General features: G+C 43.4%; 1 protein-coding gene across 1 annotated transcript; it reads left to right on the forward strand.

Annotated features, from left to right (window-relative positions):
* The first annotated feature begins 622 nt into the window (after positions 1-622).
* Positions 623-5,540, forward strand: LOC133405069 (THAP domain-containing protein 5-like). The gene is made up of 5 exons (XM_061681714.1): positions 623-791; positions 1,789-1,972; positions 3,484-4,022; positions 4,378-4,564; positions 5,208-5,540. The coding sequence occupies exons 1-5, from the start codon at positions 718-720 to the stop codon at positions 5,322-5,324; spliced, it is 1,101 nt and encodes a 366-aa protein (XP_061537698.1). The 5' UTR covers positions 623-717; the 3' UTR covers positions 5,325-5,540.
* Positions 5,541-13,624: the final 8,084 nt, after the last annotated feature.

Consider the following 13,624-nt stretch of genomic DNA (forward strand, 5'->3'; position numbering starts at 1 on the left):
CCCGTCCAGACCGAGAGCAAGTAAATCCCGTCAGATTTCACAGAAAACATTAATACTGATACAGTAGTTCATCACGTCCATATTGTTTTCACTCCTGTCTGAATAGTTATAAACGTGTGATTTCGGACTCTTAAATCAAGGAACATTTTCATTCCGAACAACGTAACCGCAGAAGAACAACTATTACCTTGTGCAAAACAATCAGAAAACGGGATTTTTGTAGACCTCCGCTAAATCCAAGTACTACCGATACCTGAAAAATCTACTTAGTAATAAAGTACAAATACTTGTGGAACGCGTGTGTCACCACTATACTCTTTTGGACCGTTCTTGGTGCCGAGTGTTTTTATTTATAACAAAGTACAAGACAGTACATATAAAACAAACGTATACCAAGTATACGGTTTTACAGAACAGTAACAATATGATGATAAAAAAATAGTTTCAATAATTGTGGGACTATCATTACTATCCAGGTCAATTTAAAATAAAGACAGAAACGTGCGTGGTAACCGAGGAAAAAGTTGTTGCGAGCTGTCAGGTGCCTGTATATGACGTCATCTAACGCGCCTTGTGAGCGGTTGATCTCGTCGCGTCAATTAGGCGTCAGCTATGCGCACCGCATTGTCAACACTGCACGAGTTTCACCTTGTTGTCAACCCGCCGAGACTCACAGAAAAAGGCGACCCGACGACGACGACACCGAGTAGGCCCATCATGCCCAAATATTGTTCGGTGCCAAATTGTAAAAATGACTCGACGAGCGGCAGCGACCGAAAAAGCTTTTACAAGTAAGCCACTTTGGATAAATGTCGTTTGACGTTCAGCCGTTTACGGTCGTCTGGGTAACCGCGCATTTTTGTTGTTGTTATTGTTGTTGTTCTTGATGTTTTTTTAAAAACTTTTAATTGTTATTAAATGTTTGTTTGCTACATTCATTGCAAACAAAATTTCAAAGAAAACATGGACATTGTTATTACTTACTTGAGGACTTGGGTTAGTTACGTGTACTGATTTTTGACCTTTGATACTGGAGTTTCGAGTCACTCCAGTCACTTTTGTTTATTCTTGCGTTACATGACGTGTTGCTTCTTGAGTTGAGGGAAGTGGCAAGTGGATATGTATACCAGACGGATTTTCATTCCTTATAACATCCAGTTACACTTACAACCTGTTACTTTTCTCGTCTACCATTACATACATCTCGTTACATTTCCAACCTCTCGTTAAATTTATAATCTACTGATTGTATGTACCTCTAATATCATTATTAATCTGCCTCTTCCATATACAGCAATTTGTTATATTTCTATTCTACTAATTCCGAATAGTACGTGTATTAAATTTGGACTCAAATTATTCCCTATAGCTCAAGTTACATTTCTAATCTACTAGTTCTATATTCAACCTTCTGTTACATTTGTAATATACTCCTTCCGTAGTTATCTTTCTAATCTGCTAGTTCCATGTACAATTTGTTTCGCTTCTAATACAACACTCCTTATACAACCCTGTGTCAAATCTAGTTCACATAAACATCAATTTAAATTTCTAATCTTTTGCATGTACAACCTTGTATTCATTCTCTGGGCATTGAATCGACCGCAACTGCACTGTTCTGTTTGTCTTGGAGGATGTTTCGCCTCTCATCGGAGCAGGCTTCATCTCAGGCTGGATGAACGAGAGTATTCACAGACAACCTTGTGTTAAATGTCTTTATTGTCACAAGCCAAAATCCTGAGTCCACACGAGTGTCCCTTAATGGACACATCTTACGTTTGGTTCTAGATTCCCCCTTCATGATCCTGAGCGGCTGCAGGTGTGGCTGGGAAACATCGGTCGTGACAACTGGACCCCCTCTCGACACCAGTATATCTGCCATGAACACTTTGCGCCAACGTGCTTCAAGGTACGCTGGGGGATTCGCTACCTTGAGAGTGACGCTGTGCCCACCGTCTTCCGCAGAGTCGAGGTAACGCAAAAACAGAACACGACCAGATGCAACAACGCAGCTGTAACTCCTTTTATATTGCATATGTTTCTAATCTACTGATACCATAAACAAGATCCATTTACTTTTCTAATCTTTTGATTCCATATACAACCTCCAGTTTCTTTTCTTATCTACTGATTCATATACAACCTTTAGTTGCAGATCACTGGCCGAATGTCCAAATTTGGTCAAGTTCATATTTTTTGTAAATCAATACTATTGGACGGTCCTGACATGGGTATTTTATTTTTACAAATTATTGACAACTATAAAGCGTTGAAAGGCTTGCTGTCTTTGACGATGTCATTTTAATGGATCAACAAACAAGCTGTTTTTTTGTTTTGTTTTTTGTTTTATTTATGAAAATTGAAGGCTTTGGCGGTGAAAGGTTTCTCTCGGACACCAGCGATATTAATCTGTTACTTCCTATAAAACCTCCAGTTACATTTCTCCTCGACTAGTTCCACATACTGTATGTACCTCTAGTTTAATTTCTAATCATCTCCTTCTGTACACAAGCTGTTGTTACATTTGTCAACACTTGTCGTTGTTCCATTTCTAATCTACCTGTCCCCTCTACAACCTCCAGTTATGTTTCTAATCTACTAATTCCCTATACAGCCCGTGTTCCATTTTTATCTACCATTTCCATGGATAATTTGTTGTTACATTTCTCATCTGCTGGTTCCATATTACTACTTGTTACATTTCTAATCTACCTGTACCCGTCCCGTATACTTCATTTTGTCACATTTATGATTTACTAGCTCCTAATAAACCTTTTATTACATTTATATTTGACGAGTTCTGTATTTAATCTTTTGTTGCTTTCCCTAATCTCTCTGCAGTTTCATGTACAACCTCCAGTTACATTAATAATCTACTGATTCCATATACAACCTTTTTCCCCCCATTGTTACTTTTCTAATCTACTACCGTAGTGCGCTTTCTGACGTGACCACAATGCTGCTCTTGAATAGAAATGTTTTTCTGTTCGAGGTTGGCTCACGTCAAACAGTCTCGGCGCTTGTCGCAACACGGCATTCCGTGGTCCCGCCCCCTCAGCACGTACACAATGAATGGAAAAGTCGACGGCGGCTGCGTGTTGCCAAATCCAGTGTGAAAAGGCCTTTATATTTTTAAACTACTGATTCCATAGTTACCTTACTTGTCTATCAGTTCCACTAATTCCACATTTTAACTTCTAATCTACCAGTTCAATGTAGAACCTCCAATGACATCGCGTTTTCTGATTGTTTCTACTGATTCCATTGATCCATCCATTTTCCATACCGCTTAGTTACTTTTTTAATCTACTAGTTACGTGTGCTACATGTTACATTTCTAATCTACTAGTTCTATAACTCCAGTTACATTGCTAATCGATCTGTTCCATCCACAACCTTTTGTTACTTTTTTCAATGTACTAGTTCCAGTTTTCAACCTCCAGTGAATTGTGATTGCAAAAACAGATTTCCGCATGTTTGTAGAAACGCAAAGTGATGGATGACAATGAGAAGAAAGCCAAAGTGTTTCGCAGGAAAGCCGTGTTAGTGGAGGAACCCAGTCAGTGGGCTGTTGTGGGAGGGTCAAACACAGCCGCAAACCTCCCCTACCTACCTACACTACCTACCATAGCCTCCTTAACGCAGCCGGTGGACCAGCACAATGAAGGCAAGGTAGTTCTGCTGCCTGATGACCGCCAAGAGGAGCTGCTGGGCGCCTTTCTCACGCCCGCCCATAGACTTACGGTACAAGAGTTGCCCGCGGAGGATCCGTGCGAAAGTCAGGTCGTCGCCTACTTTGAGTCCATACCAAGCGTCTTCCCCGGCCACCTGCTGGTCTCCTCGGACACGATGCTGTCGTCCGCTCTCAGCCCCGAGCCTATCCCGTCTACGCTGCCTATCGTGTCCAAGCACGCACCGCCGCCGTCGAAGCCCCTCGCACTGGAGGCAGACGGAGGCTACGACCAGCAGGATGATGATGATGACGATGCAGAGAGCCAGGACCACCAACTGGAGGAACACTGGTGAGCTCTTAGTGTATGTGTGTGTGTGTGTGTGTGTGAGAGAGAGAGTGAGTTACAGTGTGTTTACATTTGTGAGAAAGTGTGTGAGACAGAAAAGGTGTGTGTTTTCATGAGAGGAAGAGAAAGCACGTGTGAGCGAGACAGTGTGTGAGAGAAAGAGAAATAGCGTGTCTATGTTTGCATCAGAGATTGTATGGGTGTTTGTGTGAGGGAGTGAGAGTCAAGGTACCGCTTTCCTAATACATTTGGAAGTGACTAATAGTAATAAATGAATGCTGCAGACATGAATTAGTGTGTATGTCATGATTACGGTGACGTCTCCATTTGCGTTTGATGTGTTTTCCCACCTGGCCAGCTACCACAAGCACCGTCTGAGCAAGGAGCAGCTGGAGGTCGTCGTGGCCGAACTGCAGAAGAAGGTGAAGGTCCTGCAGCAGAGGCACCGGCGCCACCTGGACAAACTGCTGGGCCTGGAGAACACCGTGAGTCAGCTGAGGCAGAAAAGCATGATGACTGAAGAGAGACTGCAGCTCCTGGAGAGGGTGAGGACACATGTGCTGTCTCAACACACACACATGCACGCACACACACACACTCGCGCTCTCACTCACACGCACGCACTCTCTATCACGCTGTCACAAAATCACACGTACACACACTGTCTCAAATACTTTCTCACAACCACACACACACACAGTCTTACACACTCCCTCTCTTATTCTCTCAGACACTCTCGTGAAACCACACATTTGCTCACAGTCTCGCTCGCTCACACTCTCACATAATTGCTCTCATGCTCACTCACACACTGTCACACACATACTGTGCTACACACAATCTCCTATACACTCTCATCCACTTGCTCTCTCGTCACACTCTCACAACCACACATTTTCTCGCGAACACTATCATTTGCTCTCTCACTTGCACTCTCACACAACCACACACTCTCTCACCTCATACACGCATTCTCTCACACTTATGCACTCTCTCTCACACTTTCACACTTAGGCACTTTCTCACACTCACACAATTTCACACACCCTCTCAACACACAACCACATGCTCTTATACACACATGCACACTCTCTCTCTCTCTCTCTCTCTCTCTCTGTCTTACACTATCTTTCTCAAGATGGTGCCGTATAGCTATCTATATATTCGTCTCTATGTTGACTCCCTCAGGCTTACATCCAGAGCAGCGCCAGCATGAGTAACACTGGAGAGACTGTCGCCATCATCTACGAGGAAAATGACGCAGCGTATTTCTACACCCTCAGCGATGGCGAGGAAAAGCTGTGAAGGCCACGTCTGAGTGCCACAAAAGTTTTTTTTTGTTTTTTTTTGTCATTAATATAAATGTTTGTCACATTGATTTGCACTATTGCGGATGATAACGGGAGAGTTCTCAATTTTTTTTTAAGGTTTTCAACCCCATTTTCCTGCAGCTACATTTTGTTTCACCCAGTTAAGTGTCTTTGTTTGTTATAACAGAAATCATATTAAAAATAAATTTCATTCACATATGCGGGTTGTGTTTATCTTGTTTGCCTCGAAGTGCGCACGTGTTCTCACTTACATACACACCGTCACTGAGACAATCAATTACTCCTTTTAAATTTAGATTTGTATTTAATTTATTTCATGTAACATCCATTTTCAGTTTTATCTATTTATTAATTGATATGTAATTAGAAATGCTCCTTTTAATTTTTCTATTTTTTTTAAATCCTCAAACTGTATCAAAAATGATAATGATTTAAATTTAAGATGTGATTTAATAAGGGGGTGCACGTCTTCATTTATCTTACTAGCTCACTGTGACAGTAAAGGCATCAACATCCATCCATGGATTTTCTGAGCCGCTTCTCCTCACGAGGGTCGCGGGCGTGCTGGAGCTTATCCCAGCTATCATCGGGCAGGAGGCGGGGTACACCCTGAACTGGTTGCCAGCCAATCGCAGGGCACATAGAAACAAACAACCATCCGCACTCACATTCACACCTACGGGCAATTTAGAGTCTCCAATTAATGCATGTTTTTGAGACGTGGGAGGAAACCGGAGTGCCGGAGAAAACCCACGCAGGCACGGGGAGAACATGCAAACTCCACACAGGCGGGGTCGGGTCATTGAACCCGGTTCCTCAGAACTGTGAGGCTGACGCTCTAACCATTCGTCCACCGTGCCACCGGCATCAACATTGTAATTTTTAAATCACATTTCCAATTTAAACTTAAGTCAACAATCCAATACGAACCTATCTGAGAAACAGATGAGTAACCAAGTAAAATAAAAAGGTGTAAAAATAATAATAGTCATTGACTAGTTCTTACACAGGCGGTGAGTGCGAATGGTTGTTTGTTTGTATGTGCCCTGCAATTGGCTGGCAACCAGTTCAGGGTGTACCCCGCCTCCTGCCCGATGATAGCTGGGATAGGCTCCAGCACGCCCGCAACCCTTCTGAGGATAAGCGACTCAGAAAATGGATTGATGGATAGTCCTTACACAACTTCCACTTTAATTTCTATTCTGCCAGTTAATGGACAATCTTCTAATCTACCACTTCCTGTACAGCCACTAGTTAAATTTCTAATGTACTAGTTCACAACCTGTTAATTTTCCAATCTACTAGTTCAATTTACAGCCTTTTGTTAAATTTCTACTATCTTTATTCCACATAAAAAGCCTCGTGTTAGATTTCTGATCTAGTGATTCCATAGTCAATTTTTGTAATCTACTCGTTGATGTTACATTTTTAATAGTTCCATGTGAGCCTTGTTCCTTTTCTCATCTGCTGATTCCATGGTTACTTTGATAATCTACTAGTTCCATGTACAACCTGCGTTATCTTTCTAATCAACTAGTTCTGTACAGCCTTGGTTTACATTTCTAATGCTTTGATTACAGAGTTACTTTTCTAATCTGCTTGTTCCATGTTACAACCTGTTACCTTTCCAAACTTTCATATACTTTACTGTGTTGCTTTTCTACAATCTACTGATTTCATTGTTACTTTTCAAATGTACTGGTTCCATAAATTGACCTGTGTTACATTTCTAATCTACTAGTTTTGTACATAAAATGTTTTGTAATATTTTCTACTCAACTAGTTCTGTAAACTTTTGTTACGTTTCTAATCTACCACTTCCACATACAACCTGTTACATTTCGAATCTACTACTCCATACACAACCTTTTGTTACATTCCTATTCTAGTTTCATATGCAACCCAAGTTACCTTTCTAATCTAGTGGTTCCAGAAATCCGATTGGAACCCAGTACATTTAAAAAGTTTAGAATTGAATGGGAGACCACATCCAATCCTCTCGCATATGGGCCATCGTTTGCCCAAACCTACATAAAATGCTGCAAGCCAACATGTTAGTTTTCCATTGGGTTGGGTTCACTACTGATTGTTTTGTGTGACCACTGGTGGGCAGCAAAGATCTTTTCTGTGTGTTTTGCATAAATCTGAGCATTGTGAACTCATTTGTTCACATCACCAGTGGCTACTTGGCAAGGTCGCAGAGGTTCTGTTGCTTTTACAAGCTGGTTTCCCATGCTGCTTCCGTTCCGACCCGAGCGTCGCGGTACTGGACTGCTATCTACTATCTGCACTCGCTGCTGGAATTTAAGGGAGGGATTTTTATGCCTCTTTTCATCTGGCCCAAAGCTTTATCAGCAGGCATTACCTTACATCTGCCTCTGCAGCGCTGAGCTAATGGGCCTAACGTTCCACCGGAACACACCCAGACAGCACATACACAAACACGCACACACACATTTAAAGGTTGTCGGTACAATCTGACCCGACAAAGTCAACACACCGTGTTCCATCCTCCCTTCTTTGGCTGCACTCGAGCTTCCTATTTGTATTTTTTCAAACATACATTCGTTTTTGCTATTAATTGCATGTCATGTCAACTGAATTAAAATTGTTGAAGTCATGCTGTATGAACAGCAGTGGTGGGATGGCCATTTGGTACCTGGGCCTTCAGTGGGGACTTACCGACTTAATACCGCCACTAACATTTTGCAATTATAGAATCATCAGCAGTATACAAAAATATAAAAGCATGGAACTGTGCTATGTAAGTCATCTGTAGCAGTACAGAATCAATATTAATCTAATAACATAAAAAAATGTTAAACAAACTTTAACGAGAATTTAAAAATAAAAGCAAGTAAATAAAAATAAAGTATTACGTGTTCAAATAAAGTGCTTGACTTCTGAATAATTATTTTAAAAACTAACAAAATACAGATCATACTTCATGTTTAGATCATATAGGTAGGAGCAAAATCATGCATTTTAAAAATGCATTATACATAGGTTGAAGTGTTTTCCAGAATTTTGAGGTCAACTTTGGGGGTGCGTATTATACATGAGAAATTACGAAAGTAGTGCGATAATCTGGAACAGTGTCAATTGTGCAAATGGTGCAGATACTTGTAAAGCACATGAGTGGCCAGTATTTGTCAATAACAGATATGCAAGTAGTGCAGAGTGGCAAGACTATTACAGTGAGTATACAAATAATGTATAATTGGCCCGACAGCGATGGGAAAACAATCTCAAAACAAAAGTGGCAACATGTTACAATGGAATTGTAATTTAACATTTTAACAAGTTAAAGGCAAGAGCTTCCAAAAAGCTGTTGGAATGTCTGCTACTTTTAGTTTGGATTGTTCGATAGCAACTACCTGAGGGAAGGAGCTGGAAGAGGTGGTGACCAGGATGTGGAGGGTCCAAGAGGATTTTGCATGCTCTTGTCTTTGTTCTGGGAAGTCCTCAAGGATAGGTAGGGGCGTAACGAGAATTTTTTTCAGGAGTTTTGATTGTCCTTTTTTGTGGTAGCACCAAACCAGACTGTGATGGAAGAAGACAGGACTTATTTGATGACTGCTGTGTAGAACTGCCACAACAGCTCCTGTAGCAGGCTGTGCTTCCTCAGAAGCCTCAGGAAGTACATCCTGTGCTGAGCCTTTTTGAGTATGGAGTTGATTTTGGTATACCCCTTCAGGTCCTATAAGACTGAAATCCCCGGGAACTTGAAGGTCTTGACAGTTGACACAGGGCAGTTGGAAAGCGTGAGGGGCAGCTGTGGTGAAGGATGCTTCCTGAAGTCTACGATCATCTCTACAGTCTTGATCGTGTTCAGCTCCAGGTTGTGTCGGCCGCACCACAGCTCCAGCCGCTCCACTTCCAGTCGATACGCAGACTCGTCACTGTCTTTGATGAGGCCGATGACTGTGGTGTCGTCTGCAAACTTTAGGAGTATGACAGCTCACAAACTGATGGCTAAACATTCTTCTTCGAGATTTTCCGATTAAGAGATGAAGGAAAGAAGGAAATGAAAGAGTCAAGAAAAGGAAGGAGACAAGACGACGAAAAATTGAAAGGGCCTATCTAATCTTGTCCATCCATCCATCCATTTTCTACCGCTTATCCGAGGTCGGGTCGCTGGGGCAGTAGCTTGAGCAGGGCCACCCAGACTTCCTCTCCCGAGCCACTTCATCCAGCTCTTCCGGGGGGATCCCGAGGCGTTCCCAGGCCAGCCGAAAGATGTAGACTCTCCAGCGTTTCCTGGGTCGTCCCCGGAGTTTCCTCCCGGTGGGACGTGCCCGGAACATCTCACCAGGGAGGTGTCCGGCAGGCATCCGAATCAGATGCCCCAGCCACCTCATCGGGCTCCTCTCGATGTGGAGGAGCAGCAGCTGAGATCCTCCCGGCTGACCGAGCTTCCCACCTTATCTCTAAGGGAGAGCCCAGACACCCTGCGGAGGAAACTCATTTCGGCCGCTAGTATCCGGGATCTTGTTCTTTCGGTCACGACCAACAGTTCATGACCATAGGTGAGGGTAGGAAAGTAGATTGACCGGTAAATCGAAGGCTTCGCCTTTCATCTTAGCTCCTTCTTTACCACAAAGGATCAATACAAAGTCCGCATCACTGCAGACGCTGCACCGATCCGCCTGCCGATCTCCCGTTCCATTCTTCCCTCAGTCATGAACAAGATCCCAAGATACTTAAACTCCTCCACTTGGGGCAGGATCTCATCCCCGACCTGGAGAGGGCACGCCACCCTTTTCCGACTGAGGACCATGGTCTCAGATTTGGAGGTGCTGATTCTCAGTGGTGGACGACTGGTTAGAGCGTCTGCCTCACAGCTCTGAGGTCCTGGGTTCAATCCCCAGCCCCGCCTGTGTGGTGTTTGCATGTTCTCCCCGTGCCTGCGTGGGTTTTCTCCGGGAACTCCGGTTTCCTCCCACATCCCAAAAACATGCATGGTAGGTTAATTGACAACTCTAAATTGCCCGTAGGTGTGAATGTGAGTGTGAATGGTTGTTTGTTTGTATGTGCCCTGCGATTGGCTGGCAACCAGTTCAGGGTGTACCCCGCCTTGTGCCCGATGATAGCTGGGATAGGCTCCAGCGCGCCCGCGACCCTAGTGAGGAGAAGCGGCTCAGAAAATGGATGGATGGATGATTCTCATCCAGCCGCTTCATACTCAGCTGCAAACTGCTCCAGTGAGAGTTGGAGGTCACGGCTTGATGAAGCCAACAGAACCACATCATCTGCAAAAAGCAGAGATGCAATACTGAGGCCACCAAACCGGACCCCTCTACGCCTCGGCTGTGCCTAAAAATTCTGTCCATAAAACTTATGAACAGAATCCGTGATAAAGGGAAGTTATGAACAGAATCGGTGACAAACGGTAGCCTTGGCGGAGTCCAACCCTCACCGGAAACGAGTCTGACTTACTGCCGGGTATATCCGGTTGTACAGGGACCAAACAGCCCGTATCAGGGGGTTCGGTACCCCATGCTCCCAAAGCACCCCCCACAGGATCCCCCGAGGGACACGGTCGAACGCCTTCTCCAAGTCCACAAAACACATGTAGACTGGTTGGGCAAACTCCCATGCACCCTCGAGGACCCTGCCAAGGATGTAGCTGGTCCACTGTCCAGGACGAAAATCACACTGCTCCTCCTGAATCTGAGATTCAACATTATTATGGTAGTGTGATTATTTACAATTAGGTTTTGCAGATTTTTGTTTTTGAAAAATTTTAAATATGTATGTAAGAAATGTATCAAATATAAAATCATATGTATCCATCCATCCATTTTCCGAGCCGCTTCTCCTCACTCGGGTCGCGGGCGTGCTGGAGCCTATCCCCGGTATCATCAGGCAGGAGGCGGGGTACACCCTGAACTGGTGGCCAGCCAATCGCAGGGCACATACAAACAAACAACCATTCGCACTCACATTCACACCGATGAGCAATTTAGAGTCTCCAATTCATGCATGTTTTGGAGATGTGGGAGGTAACCGGAGTACTGAAATAGAGCTAATGTAACGTTAAGAACATAAACAACACAGGAACTCAGCCACGAAGTGGTAGGCTTTGTAAACTGACGGAGCGGGGTCAGCTAAGGCGTATAGTGCGAAGTGGTCGCCAATTTTCTGGTGAGTCAATCGCTATAGACCTCCAAACGTCATGTGGTCTTTAGATTAGCTCAAGAACAGTGCACAGATAGCTTCATGGAATGAGCAGCTTTCCATTGAGCAGCTGCATCCAAGCCATACATCACCAAGTGCAATGCAAAGCATTGGAAGCAGTGGTGTAAAGCACGCTTCCACTGGACACCAGAACAGTGGAGGTGCGTTCTCTGGAATGACGAGTCACGCTTCGCCATCTGGCAATCTGATGGACGGGTCTGGGTTGGGCGGTTGGCAGGAGAACGGTACTTATCTGACTGCATTGTGCCAAGTGTAAAGCTTGGTGGAGGGGTGATTAGGGTGCGGGGTTGTTTTTCAGGAGTTGGGCTTGGAGCCTTAGTTCCAGTGAAAGGAACTATGAATGCTTCAGCATACCAGGAGATTTTGGACAATTCCATGCTCCCAACTTTGTGGGAAGAGTTTGGAGCCGGCCCCTTCCTCTTCCAACATGACTGGACACCAGTGCACAAAGCAAGTTCCATAAAGACATGGATGACAGAGTCTGGTGTGGATAAACTTGACACCTTTGGGATAAATTAGAGCGGAGACTGACAGCCTGGCCTTCTCATTCAAGATCAGTGTGTGAGCCCCCCCAAATCCGCTACCCATAAACACACTGCTAAACCTTGTGGACGGCCTTCCTGGGATAGTTGAAGCTGTTATAGCTGCAAAGGGTGGACCGACATCATATTGAATCCTATGGATTAGGAATGGGATGTCACTTAAATTCATATGTGAGTCAAGGCATGTGGACGAATACTTTTGACAATATAGTGTACATGGAGAAGGTCACTCTTCAGTAAGCTTCAGTAATATTGATATTATATTAGTATTATCCACAGATGATAAAGAATATATGCCTGTGAGTATTGTTATATTATCTGTCTACATGTGTTGCTCCACTATTTTTGTTCAAATATACATTGCTTCAAGGGTTATGACACCAATGTTATTCGTCAGCCCGTCTATGGCGTTTTGGATCGTTTTTTAGAATAGGATAAACAGACTTATCGAAAGCAAAGCTATGTGGTTGTTTTAAATACACAAAGTGTAATTCTCTTTGTTTTGTTTCTGAGAGTAAACTTCAAATGGAAGTGACAATAAACAGCATGAAGCCTCTTTTTTGAAAAGAATTGTTCATTATCTGCCAAACTGCTGCTTTTTGTGAAGTGAGTTGAGTTGGGTTCGCTGCCACCATACAGCAGTTTGAGGACACTGGGCTAGACGATATTAACATGTTCCTAAAATTGGATTAAGAGGCAAAACAAAGCAATAATTTTGCCTTCATTAGCATTAGGTACCAGTCTTGCCGTTGCAGATGATCACATTTAGTCAGTCTCTTTGAGAAGACAGTGCGCTTGTGTATTTTCACTGGCAATTGGAGTGGGGGGTGTAGGCGGAGGGGGTGGGGGCTTCTTTTTCATTCCAACTTCAGGTGCCAGGCAACCTCTCGGCCCTCCACATTCCCCAGTTTCGGTCATGTGATCAGCAGTCAACAGCCTCGAGCCGCCCGAACGTGACCAGACCCCCGTCCAAATAACTATAACACTATAACACACCACTCACTATAACACACCACTTTGTGCATATTAATACATGTGGGCCAGATATACATAAAAAATAAACACCAAATATCATGCTGACTGTAATTGAATGACACTTAAAATCTGTTGGGGATTAATTGTATTTTGTGCAGTGAGAGTCAATGATTAGCTCAGCACTAGTCAAACATGCTTGTTGTCCGATTCAAGTCGCTGGATCACACACACCTACATACGCACACACACACGCACGCACGCACAAACTGTACACTGATGAAAGGACAGGAAATGAAACTGAAATGCGCTACAGTATATCATGTTTGTGTGAAAACTACTTTCTTTCACTTTTGCGCATATACACAAACACACATACTGTATGTGTGTGTGATAGATAGACAGACAGATAGATAGATAGATAGATAGATAGATAGATAGATAGATAGATAGATAGATAGATAGATAGATAGATAGATAGATAGATAGATAGATAGAACAATCCCAATTAAGTTGGTATGTTGTGTAAATGTAAATGAACATAGAATACAATGATTTG

Source organism: Phycodurus eques, chromosome 7 (genome assembly GCF_024500275.1).
Source record: "Phycodurus eques isolate BA_2022a chromosome 7, UOR_Pequ_1.1, whole genome shotgun sequence".
Classification (NCBI taxonomy): Eukaryota; Metazoa; Chordata; class Actinopteri; order Syngnathiformes; family Syngnathidae; genus Phycodurus; species Phycodurus eques.